The sequence below is a fragment of the Callionymus lyra genome, chromosome 10, assembly GCF_982586985.1.
Source record: "Callionymus lyra chromosome 10, fCalLyr1.hap1.1, whole genome shotgun sequence".
In the NCBI taxonomy this organism is placed as follows: Eukaryota; Metazoa; Chordata; class Actinopteri; order Syngnathiformes; family Callionymidae; genus Callionymus; species Callionymus lyra.
The window spans coordinates 29,005,028-29,021,791 of record NC_141827.1 but is presented as its reverse complement, the minus strand read 5'-3'; the positions used below and the strand labels follow the sequence as shown (position 1 = coordinate 29,021,791).

The following is a 16,764-nucleotide window of genomic DNA, read 5'->3' as shown; positions in this document are numbered from 1 at the left end:
ATTTCATTATTGAAAGAATGAGTGATGCACAGAGCTGTCTCTGGGACGAATGAGACCGACTTCTGTTTATCTCTGACCTGCAGCGACTTGACCTGCATGCCCGCCCCCCCCCCACACCCCCCCATCAATAATCATACTGTCCAGCATGGTTATTGATGAGTCACAGCTCAACCTCCCACCCATGCACTGACTTTCACCAACACGAGAAGACGTCAATGTGTACAGGCAAGTCAGTGCATGGTGATCCACAAACACTTGTGTTTAGACGACTAGTCAACCCTCTTGCACCTCCCACAATCCCCCCCCCCAATCTTGTGACAAGTTTTTGACTGATGTCTCTTTCTGGGCCGATGTCAGTAACGGCTCCGGGACGTCGGAGGACCTCTTCTGGAAGCTGGACGCTCTCCAGACGTTCATCAGGGACCTGCACTGGCCAGAGGACGAGTTTGCCAAACACCTGGAGAGTCGCATCCAGCTCATGTCCAGCAACATGATCGAGAACTGCGTGAAGCGGTGACTGAACTTCTCCTCCGTTCACCTTCTACCGTGATGTTTGACTGAACTCATGTTTGTTTTTAAAGCACCAGGATGGCGTTTGAGTCCAAGCTGACCAAGAGCAGCAAATCCACAGATTTCCGTATTTCACCGACATTATGCACCATGTTCAATGTGATGGTGGATGCCAAGGACCAGTCGGCCAAATTGTGCGCCATGGAGATGGGACAGGAGGTAAGCATGGACCGAACAACATATAGAGTCGGTGTCTGTGACGTTACCGAACAACAGATTGGACAGTATACATTAGGATTGGGTGATGAAACCAGACACATTTAGATGAGGTTGACTTGTTTGTTTTTTTGCTGGGTGTGTACAGTACGTGACTTCCTCCATTTCAACAGAGAGTTGCTTTGATAGTCTTGACAGGCACTTTTATGAAATTATATCAGTGTCATTAGAATATTACCTGTTTGAATTTAACATTTTCAAATGTTGAAACTTAACTTAAATTCTTTATTTTTGAGCATTTTAATATTTTATTGCAATATTTTCTTACTTTAATAATTTGTATAGTGACATTTTCGTACAGCTTTATTTTTTTAGCCCATAAAAATGTTAATAGTGCCAATGTACCATCATTTTATGTTGAATTTAAAAGGAAATTATTTTAATATATGTATATATATACATACATACATATAATATTTATATTTGCTATAAACATTTATATGAATAAAATATTTATTTATATTTATATTATTTTGGGGCTAAATGTCAACTCTATTGTACATATAACTAAAGATCTTGAAAAACTCTTTTTCCCAATTTTTTCATCCTTTAAATGGGTATTTCTTAAAAACAAAGTCTTAACACTTGTTTGCATTTAGTTTATTTTATATGTTATATTTTAATATGTATAAAAATGTGCACCTCTTTAGAATCTTTAATTAAAAAAAAAAAAAAAGTTTATTCAGAAAATAACAATATTTCAACATTCTGATAAAGAAAATATCAAATTCAATTATTTAAAGGATTTTTGATGCTTAGAAAACAAAAGCATTTTATTAAAAAGTGATTGAATATTCTGATGGCACTAATATATAGTTCCATACACATAACTCTTCAATTTGAACAATTCTACTTCATGCATGTACTGTACAACCAATATCGCTTTCACATTGAACAATATCTTGTTTCTTCTCCAATCTTGTTAAAAAAAAACTAAAAAAAACAAACACCTAAAATATTTATCAGCCATTTTTATAAACCAAAAAAAAACCTTTTGCTGTTCAGCAGCTATTTTAATGAAACCTCACATCATTTTTGAGCTAAGAGCGCCACCTATAGATACATCATTGAGCTTCATCATTACTAGGCAACTGATGAATTTAAGTGTTGACTTGTTTTATTCTGGTTTTTGGAAGATTAGAAAAGCCAAATATAAAACATGTGTTTTACCAATTTTTCTGCCAACACTTTGACATTTGCTTCTCATTATTATGAACTCTGAAGGAACACATTTTGAAAAGAAAGATGAGACATGATATGCAAAAAGTGACAAAAACAGGGAATTGACTTCACAAAAGAGAAATGAACAAAATCTATAAGGTTAAAAACATCACGTGATAATTTCTTTTGCAGAAACAGTTTCACACCCAGATCGATGAACTCATCGAGGAAAGCGTGAAAGACATGATCCAGCTACTAGTCGCCAAGGTTAGACGTTTAAAAATATATAATTATAACTTGTATTTTACTCACTTTTTAAATTGTGATGTTTGCATCTTCCCTCAGTTTGTTGCCATTCTGGACGGAGTTTTGGCCAAAATCTCCAGATACGATGAAGGAACTCTATTCTCCTCATTCCTGTCTTTCACGGTGAGATCGAGCTTGAAGGAAAATTGAATTGAAAATGAATAATGTTTGATTCTGACGTGGGTTTGAAGAGTTATAGAGTTAGATAATAAAATAAAATAAAAATAAAACGATCTTAAAAATATACAAATTATTTACAGTAATAGAGAATTAGCACTATTAACAGAATAAAATAAAGTAAAATATAAAATAAAATAAAATAAAATAAAATAAAATAAAATAAAATAAAATAAAATAAAATAAAATAAAATAAAATAAAGTAAAATAAAAACAAAAAATAAAAACACTTGAGAAGAAAAACACACTACGGATTAGCATCAGGATATTTAGAGAGTAGAGAGTTAAATATCCTGACACCAGTTGGGATGAAGGACCTTCTATAACGCTCCGTCCTACACTGGGGGTGCCTGAGCCTGTCACTGAAGGAGCTGGCCAGCTCCTCCACAGTCAGGTGCAGTGGGTGGAGAGTGTTGTCCCTGATGGAGGATAGTCTGGAGAGTGTCCTCCTCTCTCCCACCTCCTCCACCGAGTCCAGCGAGCGGCCCAGGACAGAGCCGGCCCTCGTGACCAGCCTGTTCAGTCTCTTCCTGTCCCGGTCCGTGCTGCCTGCTCCCCAGCAGACCACAGCGTAGTGGATAGCAGAGGCTACCACGGAGTCATAGAAGGTCCTTAATAGTGGTCTGCACACTCCGAAAGACCTCAGTCTCCCCAGGAGGTGGAGGCGACTTCGGCCCTTCTTGTACACGGCGTTGATATGTGTAGACCAGTTCAGTTTATTGTTGAGGTGAACACCCAGGTATTTGAAGCTGTCCACCAGCTCAATGTCCGAGCCCTGGATGCTCACCGGTTGATGTGGTGGGGAATTTTTCCTGAAGTCAATCACCATCTCCCTTGTCTTACCGGTGTTTAAGCACAGGTAGTTGCTCTCACACCAGTCTACAAAGTCCTTGATGACTGACCTGTACTCCAGCTCGCTCCCCCCAGACACGCAGCCCACAATGGCCGAGTCGTCAGAAAACTTCTGGACTTTTATACTTACTGGACCCGAATGTGCGTAGTGACTTAAGGCAGAGAAAGTCAACACAAGAAAGGAGTTTGTGTTCAAGAGTTTAATAATAAATACACAATTAAATAACACAATGAGAACAATGAATGAAAAGAAAACAAAAAGGAATGAAAAGTTTACCAGCAGAGGCGATCAGAGGCAGCAGAATAGACCAGGAAGCAGCTGACTGTAGATCAGTTTAAGCTGGTGTCAGACAGAAAGAAACAACAAAATAAAAGCATGACAGACTTTATTTGGTATTTTATATTTGAAGATCCGCTTTATTAATCAATATATATTTTATATTTTAGGGTTTTTATACGTGCAGTTATATATAAATATAATTATTAAAAAAAGATTTTATTATTTCTATTAATACACCAATTTAGAACAGTTTCAAATACCGGTAATGAAGAACATATTTTTTTTAATTAGTTGTATGAAATATATATGTTGGAAAAGGTGGAAAAATATTTAGGATTAAAATAGTAATTAAAATATGGCAAAAAAAGTAAGAAAACTATTAACAGTCAGAGTAAATAAAGGGTTTGTGCTTAATCTGGGGTCACATTACAGGCATCGTTGACTCATAATGCACTGCAACGCCCGAATATTTAAAAAAAAACAATTTACTTTTATTTAAAGTGACATTAAATACACCTTACAGTTTGAACTACACAGAGAAAAAATATCAAGATTGGCGACAGTGGCGACGAAGACTTCCTTTTAACAGGCAGAAACCTTGAGCAGCACAAGACTAGATGGATGGAGGGACGGAGGGAGGGAGGGAGGGATGGATAGCTAATAACACTAAGAAAGGGGGAAGGACGGGAAAGACTGAGGATGAAGGTGTCACGAACGAAATGATGTTGAAATAGAGAATAAATCCTGGATTATAACACACGTCTGTTCCTTTTGATTTCAGGTTAAAGCTGCATCAAAATATGTGGATGTCCCTGTAAGTAAAACCAACCGCTCGACAGACTCTTCCCGCAGATATCATGGATTTATTTACTTTATCCTCACAAATTAATCTTAAAAAAACACACCGACACTGCTTGCACTGAAGGTTTAGCTGTTACTCCTTCACCTCTGTACTCTCTGTGTTTTTACAGAAACCAGGGATGGATGTCGCCGACGGCTACGTGACCTTTGTCCGCCACTCTCAAGACATGCTCCGTGATAAGGTCAATGAGGAGGTGTATATAGAAAGGTTATTTGATGTAAGTAGGATGCCGTCTCCTCCTTCGTAAGAAGGGAGGGCCTTCGAAAATGTGGCAAAACAACAGGGCAGAGAGGGATAAGTCCCATTTTTTGAGTCCAGGAGTGGTAATTCCTCCTGGCGGAAGAGGCTTTTCTAGTCCTCTTTTTCCATTTTTTGTTCTTCTTTCTCTCTGTCTCTTCTCTCTGTGAGCCTGAGCTGCTGCCCTGTGCATTCTGGTGTGCATTGCCACAGTGCTTATGGGCCTTTGTGTGCTAAAAAAAAGGAAACTTTTATTTACAAAGAGTCCATAAAAGCATATTTCCAAATGGATTATCCTAAGCAGTGCTCTCTGGAGAATAATAGTCTATCACAATCTATTTTTTTTTAGCTCTCGTGCCAACACGATGCATGTGGACCCTGAATGACCTCAGTTTACTATGAAACACATGGTTTTTTGTGTCTTCATGTGAGCAGAGTCTCTGTGGAACTGATCTCAGACATGCATGTGAACGTGTTTTACACCGTCTATCACAGGGGAGGGTAGTTCAATATCCTAGGGGCCCGTGTTATTTACTGTGGCTGTCGTGAGGGGCCGTCAAGCCAAATTCAAAAGATAAAAAAATAATTTAAAAAAAATCAACAAAATAAAACCCAAGTATTGCAATAAAATACCAATAAATAATTTATTTTAGAATTATATGAAATATATGATCTCAATATTCAGTCGAATATTAACTAAAGGACAAGGAAAAAAGTTTTCAGAAAACTATAGAGTTAATACGATAATAAGTATGAAAAACTGATCAGTTTTACTCTTTGTCGACAACAGTATTCACCAAAATTGGTCTGTAACCTGTATATTTGAGTTCTTTAAGTTTGAAGGTTATTAAAAGTAAAATATAAAAAGAACACTTGTGTTTAACCTATGAGCTTGTGCTATCAGCTAGCTTCTCCATTATAATTACTAATTTAAAGAAATTAATTTTATTATGTCAGCATATCAATTACCAAAACAAGTAGAATTATCAAAAGCTAGTCATTTTTTCACATCCATAGAAAATAAAAATAAAATATTACAAAGAAATTAAGGTTTGAGTTTGGCCAATTAGCTTGAGCTAACAGCTAGCTTCTTTACTTATGGAACAATGCAGATCAAAGGAAAAGAGAGAAACACTTCAGAAAACACATATTGCGTATAAAAAAACGACGTATTTCTGTGTATTATAAAGCGTATTACTGAGTTGTTTATCGATATAAAGCCTTTATTAGCATATTTTTGGACGCCAACTAAGAGTCACTTCTAACAACACTGATTATAAAACAACTATGACCTTGTTAAAAGCTAGGAATTGTTTCACATTAATAAAATAAGACTGCCTAAAAGGTTACCGTTTGAGTTTGGCCAAATAGCTTAATTATATTCATATAAATATATAATATAAAATCCGAAAACGAAATAAATAAATATATTCCTTAAGCTATCTTAAGGAATCCTGCAGACAAAAGAAAAAAAAAAAAAAAAGTAAAACACATGTTGCGTATAACTATTTATGCATGTGTATTATAAAGCATACAACCCAGTTATTTATATATATAACGCTGGTATTAGCATCTTGCTAATGCTAACAAAAACACAACTGAAAGACGCTCACAAAAAACAAACAGTGTAGCATGTATTAAATATAAATAACATCTACTATATAAGGTCAGCGTATCAATTATAAAAAAAACACATTGTTAAAAGCTAGTCATCGTTGCCATGCCGATGGAGAGAGCACTGTCTTACACCAACATAATCCTCACTGGATACATCGACAGCGATGTGTCCTCCATATGTGACACCAACGACACATAACGCTGTGATGTGTGTGCTTCATGTCATTCAAAAACAATGTGTGTTGCGACTCGTGTCTCTGCAGGCCGTTGCCGACCGTCAAGAGGGTCCCCCCCCCCCCCCCCAAAAAAAAAACAACAAAAAACGTCTCTATATTTGTGTTGGCCGATGAAAAAGAAAAGTCCTGTGCTGATCATTTTTTGTGTCGTCGTACGAGGAGAAATGTTGTGACGAGGGCCACACAATGTTCCCTCCTGTGTCGTCAGTTCTTATAGTGAGACAGGTTCATCCCTAAACAACTTTTTTATTTTTAATCGCTTCATGTCAATGTTCCTTTCATTTCCATCCGTCGACCTGCATGTGAAGAAACATTCCTGGATGTTGCATAGGCTCTACTTGACCTCTCTTTCTTTCACTTTAACTGATTTGTTTTCTGATTAACACCATTTCCTGCTGCCTCCTCTCTTGAGAAAAAAAAAGAAAAGAAAAAAAAAAGTGGCACTTATCTCTAGTGTTGCGTTGCGTTGTTTTATCACATTATGTTGGTTGGCATGATTTTAGAGTCAAATAATCTTCCTGTGTACATCTTCTAGCATGACCCTCTTCCTCAGAGTTCTGCCTCATCTTGCACTTAGGGCAGCTTTTTCCTCCGCACGTGTTCTCTGCCTTTCGCCCGCCAGGTCTGCATGCACTGCACGCTCAACTCGACTGTGACGTGGACAGGCATCCGCATATCTTTCTAAAAACCTTTATTTTAAACCCCCCTTCCCAAAAATATACAGTGCTGTGTCTCAAATCGTGCACTTCTCTAGGTGCACTGCACTGTAAGACAGTGCACTTACTTGCGCAGTGCTCAAATTTAGACAGGGTAGTACCGTCCAAAATCCAACACTGTACTAACCGGAAATGACTCGACAGCTTCTTCTTCTACTACTTTTTAATAGTGTTTGCAACGAGCCATTAGATCCATATCGCCGACACTTGGCAGCGAAGTTGTGTTTTTTGTTAAAATGAGTGTTTTCTCAAGACATTTACATCGGTATCTGCTCCAAAGCGTCGCTTCTGTTTAGTGTCATCTATGTCACTAAGTCGGCAGCCGTTAAGGGTGGAAAGTTTCATCGATCCATACTCAAATTTCTGGCTGTTTGAGTGCGCCAATTGAGTGCACTACAGTTTTTGCAATCTGCTCATCGGAACCCACTTGTGCACTCAATATTAAGTATAAGTTCAAAAGTGTGCGATTTGAGACTTAATATTTCAAGCACATAAGTGCGTCCCGGAGAGCAGTGTACGAAAATGTAGTGCACAAAAAAATGGCCAGAAAATTGAGTGTGGATCGATGGACACTTTGCACCCTTATCGGCGGCCATCTTAGTGACGTGAAAGACGCTAAATGGAAGCTACGTCGCTGGCGACGCATCTTTTAGGCGTAAATGTCTCGATAAATAACACTTATTTTACCACAAAACAACACAACAACAATAATAAAATACAATAAAAAAATAGTGTCGGGATGGTGTTCAAACAGCTGGTTGCGATCATCCTTAAAAAGTAGTAGAAGAAGAAGCTGTCGAGTCATTTCAGGTAAGTGTGTAGCAGCAGTGTTTTTTGAAAGTACTACCTGTCGAAATTTGAGCACTGCGCATGAAAGTGTACTCTAGTGTACTGTAAAGCAGTGCACTCAGAGAAGTGCGTGATATGGAACACAGCCCAAGTGAATACTCGAAAATTGGAGCCATTGCTGCGTTCCTGCCTCCTCACATGTTACAAGTTGATTTAAAAAGTGGATCTAAACATCTAAACTTCTCTATGATGTGTGCCTGCTGTTCTCTTGTGACTTCCAATCTGAGGCCGAACGGAAATGCGAGACAACAGCAGCTGCTGCACCTGCCTGCCCAGCCATTAACTCACTCATTCTCCTGAGTTTTTCAATTATAATTTGTTATTTGTTATTATTATTTATTTCAGGTAGTTTCACTCATTTTTTACAGCAAACACTTTAATAATATCAAGTAACAATTGATTTTCTTTTAAATTATTTAAAATATATTTGTTTTATTATGAGTTAAAAGCAGATACTTTTGTCAACACTTTAAGTTCTCTCACAGACACGTTTCACATTTTCAAAAGTGCTTTCTATGCAGTTTGGCGTGGATGTAAAAAGTGTGTGTCTACATGTGTCTGTGACAAAGAAGGACATTTAAATCCGTATCAGCACTAAAGATTTTACGGGAATAATGTCATTTAATCAGATGTTTATCAATATAATGCTGGGTTAGCAACTTTTTAAATGCTTAGGATTTTTTAAGGGTCAATTAACATACTAAAACAAAAACCCTTTCGTCATATTTAAAGACCAGTAAAGATAAAATAATTATCAGGGTAAATTTAAGAGGGAGGCATTTTTAAAGGGTATCTTTGTAACATTTGGACCAAAAGATTCACTGCTAAGTTAAAAGTTTTGTCCTCTTGAATAAAGACGTTTACACCTGCATTAGGTGAAATACCAGATTTCGAAGCAAAATGATGTGTAGACAGAAATCTAAATCACATTGAAGATCATTTAAAACACACAAAAGTAAATTAAATATCATGGCGGGTCAATCCAAAAGATTGAAAATCAAACAACTGAGCTAAGCCTAAAAGCTAAGATCTGAAGTTGTTTTTTGAAGACGAATAGAGTGAGTGAGTGAAGCCAACTGGTTGAAAAAGGAGGTCTAGCTCCTCTCAGTCAAGGATTATCCACCATTTTTGCACCAAAGACCTCAATAACTTGGACCATCATTTTCACAGACCGTCCTTCAAAGTGAGGTTAATAAATAGGCTCCTCTTCGTGTTACTTACTCTGACTTTCTTTAAAAGGCATCTCTCCAAGAAAGACCTTTTTTTTTTTACTACGATCCACTTGTTTGACGTCTTATTTTATGACTATCATGACCAGTTATGTGTCTTGACTGAAGCAAATCACATCACAACATTAAAAGAGATTTAATTGAAAAAAAGTAATTTACATTATAAATCCTATGTTGTTTAAGCCTCATGGTTTTGGACCACTGCACCAGAGGCTCGGTACCAGAGCACCAGTCTTGAAAGGGTTAGGCCAGTGAAACGAGTTTAAAACTATTGTTGACTGGGAGAATTTGGGCAGTATTGTGGGTGTATGTCTGGGCCCTGTGCCACCTAGTGGATTAGAAGCGCCTTCACTTGTGCAACATGGACATGTCTAATAACGGCATCGGGCCCGGATGTTTAGGAAAGGGCATAGAATATTGGAGGGTCAAACCCAAGTCAAGGTGCTGGATGAAATTGTAGTTACTTCAAGTTTAAACGAATGTCTAAACCACCAAACACGATATACGTGGCCAAAGCTATTAAGTTTAATGTCAACGTAGAGCTGCGACAACATGCTGCGATATAGGATTAAAAAAACTAAACAACCATTTTAACATTCCACTAGCATTAGACCAACCCGAAAGAAGTACCTGGTTAAAACCTGACAAGCTATCTGCTATCACTAATCTTGACAAGTGGTTACCCGCCATCATCCAACACTATGACCCACACATGCTAAAGAGATGAAGAGGCGTAGTCACAAAAGGGCCCAGTTTGAAGAAAGGGCTGGACCATGGATGGAGAGTGATTGACTAAGATTCTGTGAGCAAATGGAAATAGGTGCAAAGTTGTAGATACGCGTCTATTTGAACCATCGTGTACATGTCACATGGTTAGACGCAAGCGTAAATGGAGATTTACCTGATAGGATAAGAGGTTTCGGTCCGTTAAGCAGAATTAATATTTATAAAAACACATCAAGACACAAGATTAAGGACCTAAAATAACTGGAAATATCAACTGACGCTGAACTTTGTCATCGCAAATTCACACAAGGATTGAAGATGCACTTACTGTGTGTGAAAGTGACTTTCACAGATGTGACATCCTCTTTTCTACTACAATCACTGCAGCCATGGCTGCACAATTACACATACACACAATTCTCTGAAAACATGATTATATTCTGCATTTATTTTTTCCCCAAATTGCAGCAAATGTTCCAGTACTTTTTCAAGTTTGACAGACATAATTTTAATGAAAAAAAAGTGTTCATGACACCTTGACTTTTTATTAAAAGGTCTCGGTTTTTTCACGTTTTATGATTCAAAAAGTTAGAAGAAGAAGTTAAAGCTAGACTTTTGTTAGCACTTGTAGGTTCTTAAATATGTTATTCAAAGAGACACCAATATACCGAATATCATTCCTTTATTTTTTCTTAAACAAATGGCCAGAAAATACACAAAACGACAACAATTTGCGAACGTCAAAAAAGGTGCTAGTAGCTGTAGGATCACTAGATGGAGACAGAGATGTTTTAAAATGCATGTATAAACAATCTACTGCCCTGAGATACCGACAGCTCGTCAGAACCTTCCATGTCGTCAGTCGTGTGTTTTCCTCCGTCCAGCCTGCACTTGTCTCGAGTCCATGTGTGTGAGTGTGTGTTTTGCTGGAGAGCGTTGTGTCTCTGTGTTTCAGCAATGGTACACTGCCACCATGAACCTGCTGGGCACCTGGCTGACCGAGCGCATGGACCAGCAGCTGCACGTCTACCAGCTCAAGATCCTGATCAGGATCACCAAGGTCTGGAACCACGATCCTGGACGTCCTTGGATGCGATTACTGATACTTTTTTTCTGTCTGTGGCGTAGAAAAAGTACCGGGACTTCCGTCTACAGGGTGTGCTGGACTCCACCCTGAACAGCAAGATGTACGACACGGTGCGAAACCGGCTGACGCTGGAGGAGGCCACCGCCTCAGTGAGGGAAGGAGGAATGCAGGGCATCTCCATGAAGGACAGCGACGAGGAAGACGAAGAGGACGACTAGAGCACCTTCATCCCGTCCACACTTTTGACTTTAGCCTGGTTACCAATGCATGTACCAACTCAGATAGCCACTCTAGGACCTCTTGTCAGCTCGAAAAATGCCTATGATGGATCTATTAACTTAAAAAAAAAAGAAAAAAAAAAAGAAGAAGTAATAATAAAAAATAGTATACTTATTCCGAGGAAATAAAATGTTTAAAAAAGATTGGCAGATTTAGCTGTGATATGATACAGATAGCACCGATCTTCATTTTTAAATTCATTTCTATGTGTTACTAAGCAATATGGAGAACCATTTGTTTGACGATGTTGAGTGAGATTATTAGGTGTGTCCCTGTCCAATGCAAACCTATATGGCGCTTCTTTGTCGTAACCTACATTCATTAATGGTACATTGTTGTGATGACGAGCGTGTGGACCCTTCTTTTCTTTCTGTCTTGTCTGTTTTTAAGTGAATGCCAACTGCTTGGGAAAAATAAAAACCTCTGTATTTGTTTACGGCTGTTGCGGATACAGATCTCCTGCGTTTGTAACCATGTGTCGAGGCTACGTGATGTCACTTCCTGTGAATAAACTTCGGACACGGGTTTCGGCGCGGACTTTCAAAGTGAGAGATGCAATATGCTCCATTTTAGCTCCTTTTTGATAACTCGGGAGATTCTATTTTTATTTCAACATTACGAAAAAGAAAAGCTTGAAACAGGTTCTATTTTAATTGAGTTGCACTTTTACACGAAAAAAAAAAAGTTTTTTTATTCGAGAACAAAAAGAAAAAAAAAAAAAAAGTTGGTTTGTCTTTGTTCCGTAACTGTAGAATGAGATGTCTGGCATTCGTTTGGGTCTCACTGTTGTTCTGTATATATGATATAAATATATATATATAAATATAAAAATGCTGTACATTGCATTCTGAGCCATTGCTGCATGCTCATGGGTTCCCACCCTCCCCAACGCTTTCTGTTTTCTGTGTCGATTAGCTGGTGGTTTAATTCTTGCTTTTGCCTTATGAACGCCAACAGTTGTAATATGCAAGAGCTGTGGCCTCGAAATAAAAATTACTGTACATGTGCATTATTTCTCGTGTGGAACAGAAACTCCTCTTCTGGGAAACGATCATCTGATGACGCTTCATGAAGCTTCGTCCATATTTTCAGAGCCACTGGAAAGGACGAATAAAAGAAGATTTAAATTCTTGGAAAAGCTTAATATATATATAAAACATAGAAAAAAGACATAAGAAAGGCTTAATCTTTATTTTGATTGTATATATAATATTTTAATATTCATTTAATTTATGTGATGACATCATACGTCAAATCTGAATAAGATATTTTATTATGTGGTATTTACAGACATGGAAAGCATCCCCCCAAAAATGGACAAACTAAAAGAAAAAAAAATTCTAAAAGATCTTTAGTAATTATATAATATATCGTTTTTGGTGGTTAGTTCAACAGGGAATATATACTGTATAGATGGATGGATGGCAGGAAGGAAAGATGGATGGATATATGGATGGATGGATGGATGGATGGATGGATGGATGGATGGATGGAAGGATAGTTTGATGGATGGATGGATGGATGGATGGATATATATAAATATATATACATTATAAAAAGGTAAAAATGTAATTTGATTGTATATTATGTACTTTTCTATTCATGTATTTCAAAAATCCTTAAGAAATTCTATCATTTTTATATTATTATTATTATATTTATAAAACACTGTTTTCAAAAGCACCGCCCCTCAAAAATAAAAGACATGTAAAAGAAACAAAAATAATATTTTTTTTATCCTAAAACTAAGATCTTTTATTACCTAAATTAGTTAAATAAGATTTTGAATTTTAAATCGTTCAATTTAGAATTATGACATAAAACACTCTTTTTTAAAGTATTTCTCCAATTAAGGTACAGGTCCAATGATGGATAAAACAACGAAAATATAAAATATAAACACTATATATATATTTAAGTACTTAAATAAAGATATTTAAATTTTTATTTATTTTTAATTAATTTTTATTTTGAATTTTAATTCGTTCAAATTATAATTATGACATAAAACACAACATTTTTAATTCCGTTATTGAAGGACGGATAAAGGAATAAAAATACATGTTAAAACTCTTTGTTGATAATACAATTGTTCACCATCAGAAAAATGTACCAATTATGATTTTTGTAGTTTAAAGTTATGCAATGACGTCATAAAATATATCTAAACTAGCTATTTTTGTTGGGTAACACTTGATTCTAAACACATTTAACTTTACAATATGAATATTTGCCCAAAAAAAGGATGGAGAAAAAAAAAGTCCTTGAATTAATTCAATATTACAATTTTTCGCCATCAGAATCTAATAATAATATTATTGTACTAGTTTTACTTATGAATAAATACAGTCAGAGAGTAGAGTCACCTACTGAAAGTGATGCTTCACAAAGCTTTCGTCAGACAGACGGACCAGAAGGAATCATCATTTAGAAATCCAGAATTTATTGGATGTATAGAATACAATATAGCTATTAAATAACACCATTACACTACAGTAAGATATATGAAAGCATCTTGGGAATCGTCCACCCAGACACCGTCGGTAAAATAAGTGAGATGAGGGAGTTAAAATCACCAGTTTCCTTCATTCCCACCACAAACTAGTGTCCTGGAGGTGAACAGGTCCAGAGTCTTCTCAACATCCATCAAGTCAAACACCAGTGCGGAGCTCAGATAAATTAAAAAGTCTCTACCTGGTGATAAGATGATTTTTTTCTTCTTTTTTTTGTTTAAAGAGGGCACTTTACAAACCTCATCTTCGTAGGAAAATATAAACCTTTACAGTATATCTTCACGAGCTGCTCGTGCTCCAGAGTCCAACAAAAAAAACCATCAACAATGAAGCAAATTAAAAGCAAAAATAACTTTGTGTGGCACAAACTTCACACGGTGGACATGTCTCCAAATGTTGGAGGGTTTCATCAAGAATAAGCAAAACTCCTCTTCACCGAGAAGTTACAACAAAAAGAAAATAAATGAGTCAAAGAGTCGGGAGTCTGGAATGTTGAAGCAGTACAAAGGTTTGGTCATTGAAATCAAATCTAAAATGTGTGGATTTTAGTGATTCCTGAGGACGGATTAAAAACAAGCGGTTTGATTGACTCAACTTCAGAAAAAAAAACAAAAAAAAACACATCTTTGGTTGTAAATAAAGCGTAAAACACTCGACAAACCGTACATCCCTTACTTTGATTTCCTTGTCATGACAGAAAATTAAATGTCAAAGCTTTTACTAAAAATATACATTTAGTTTTCTAGTAAAAATTAACAAAAACTTAAATTATATTAAATGTAATTGTGTTGGAAAAAAAACCACCTTGTCAAGTTTTCTATTATTTGTTGAATTTTTGTATTTGTATGAATAAATATAACAAGAAACAAGTTAATTTCCTTAAATATAAAATAGTTTTTTATCTAATTCTAGTGATAATTTGGATCATAAAATAGAAAGAATAAAAAAAAAAAGTTTTTTAATAACAGATCTTTTTGAATTATTATAACAAAATATGTACATTTAGGAACTTTAATTAGATTAAAGTTCTCGCTTCGACAATTTAATTTCTGTTGAGTTAAAAAAAAAAAAGAAGACAGAAAGTGTTAAACTATTCAGTCGTCTGCTTAAACACAAGTTGTTTATTATCAGTAAAAACAGCGTGATAAAAAAAATAAGTAAATAAAGCATGTTTGTGCACGTTAAAACAATATCAATACACGTGAGTCGACTGCAGGGGGCGCTGGACAAGCGTAAATCAAACAAAAACAGCGGGACATTGTGAGATCGCAGTAACAGTAACAAGAGAAATCTTCACACTTTACTTTACAATTCCACCCCCTGAAAAGAAACGTTTATCAGCAGCAGTGGGATCGTGGACGCCGTGGTGAAGCCGCAGTGGTCAGTGGTCCTCGTTTCCTGTGGTGAGAAGAAAATCCTCCATGACTGGATTCGGGCAATAACACTGATAGAGAACTGGACGAAACTGCTGCTGCTTCCTTCAGTCAAGAATGGGTGCAAACACTCGGCAGGATCGAAACAAAAAAAATGGACGAAAACTTAAATAAAAAAAAAAAGTATAAAAAAAAGTTATTCTTTTGATCAAGTCTGGCTGAAAAAAAGGCCTCAGGATAGTTTCTTTTTACAAACTAAGTGCTGGGCGGACTCAGACCAGAGACTCCATGCTCTCGGCCGGGTCCGACTCATCCGACATGGCGGCGCCGTTCGTGTCCGTGTGGGCCGGACTCGGGCCGCTTTCTTTGTTCCCGACCAGGCTCAGCATGGCTTTGTAAAGGTACTGGTACTGATCCTGCAGAAAGAAAACCACATAGATAATATATTAGTTACATTAAAATGACATTTTTCAACTTCAAATTTTATAAAATGTAACATTTAACCCCTTGACGCCTGAATTTATTTGCAATTGTTCAAAAAAAATAATTATGTGTGTTTTTGCTTTCAAGCAGAGACTAAATTAAGTGAAGATAATTTTTTTTACTGTAGAACATAACATTATTGTAAAATTGCAAATTAGCGACAACAGGCATTCGAGGATCAAAAAATAATAAAAACACATTTCCCATCTTAGGCATGAAATTTTATTTTTTAATGTCAACATATACATTACAGTGGTAAGAAAACAACAATAAAAAAAAAGTGACTCAAGTCTTCCTCAGAAGCGTCACCTGACGTGCTGCAGACGTGTCACTAATAAGCTGGTCGTTTCTGGTCCCACAGTTTGTTCTCTGGTGCGAGGAATCCCCAGGTGAACATTGCACTTAGAACACTTGAACACAGGGTCAGTTTTCCTTTCAAAGACATCAAAGGAATGCACCAGCCCTTTTGTGTCACAAAGCACAAATATTTTGTATCCTCATTTATGTGGCTTCTTGGGGACATATTGTTTTAAACTTGATTTTCCTTTGAAAGGAACCATTTGCTCGTCAACACAGAGCATTTGCTCTTGTAGAAGAGCCTGAAATTTGGGAAGAAGTGCATCAATCAGTGGCCTTATTTTGAAAATTCTGTCATTGTTTGGTGCCATGTTGTCATTGAAATGGATGTAATGTTGTATTTCTTCCCACTCTACTCTGTCTTTTTGTTCAGGAGTAGCTACACTAGGAAGCTCACCATCCTCTTCAGCAGTGAAGCTTTCCTCACTGCTGTCACCTGGTGTTTTAAAAAAAAAAAACACCATTGAAAAGTGCAGACTATTCTATTTAGGTTAGGTTAGGTAGAACTTTACACAACCTGCTCTCAAAGCGACGTCCTCAAATATGTGGCTTACAACACAAAAGCTGAAAGTCTGTACAATACAATATTATAGCATTATACTGCTATTTTCACCACCTTGTGCAGGTGTGTATTCCTC

General features: G+C 36.7%; 2 protein-coding genes across 13 annotated transcripts in view; one reads left to right on the top strand and one right to left on the bottom strand.

Moving 5' to 3' along the window:
* Window positions 1-12,407, top strand: part of LOC148071362 (calcium-dependent secretion activator 1-like) — a 76,373-nt gene extending 63,966 nt beyond the window's left edge. For all 11 annotated transcript variants that reach the window (XM_087801806.1, XM_087801801.1, XM_087801800.1 and 8 more), the window contains 8 exons: window positions 358-513; window positions 582-729; window positions 2,140-2,214; window positions 2,293-2,376; window positions 4,344-4,376; window positions 4,534-4,641; window positions 10,990-11,094; window positions 11,163-12,407. In XM_087801806.1, the coding sequence (XP_087657932.1) occupies window positions 358-513; window positions 582-729; window positions 2,140-2,214; window positions 2,293-2,376; window positions 4,344-4,376; window positions 4,534-4,641; window positions 10,990-11,094; window positions 11,163-11,339 (886 nt within the window). In that variant the 3' untranslated portion in view covers window positions 11,340-12,407. The remainder of the gene's footprint in view (window positions 1-357; window positions 514-581; window positions 730-2,139; window positions 2,215-2,292; window positions 2,377-4,343; window positions 4,377-4,533; window positions 4,642-10,989; window positions 11,095-11,162) is intronic.
* A 1,416-nt stretch (window positions 12,408-13,823) lies between these two features.
* The window catches only part of ca16b (carbonic anhydrase XVI b), a 149,480-nt gene continuing 146,539 nt past the window's right edge, over window positions 13,824-16,764 (bottom strand). For both annotated transcript variants that reach the window (XM_087801891.1, XM_087801892.1), the window contains one exon: window positions 13,824-15,702. In XM_087801891.1, the coding sequence (XP_087658017.1) occupies window positions 15,559-15,702 (144 nt within the window). In that variant the 3' untranslated portion in view covers window positions 13,824-15,558. The remainder of the gene's footprint in view (window positions 15,703-16,764) is intronic.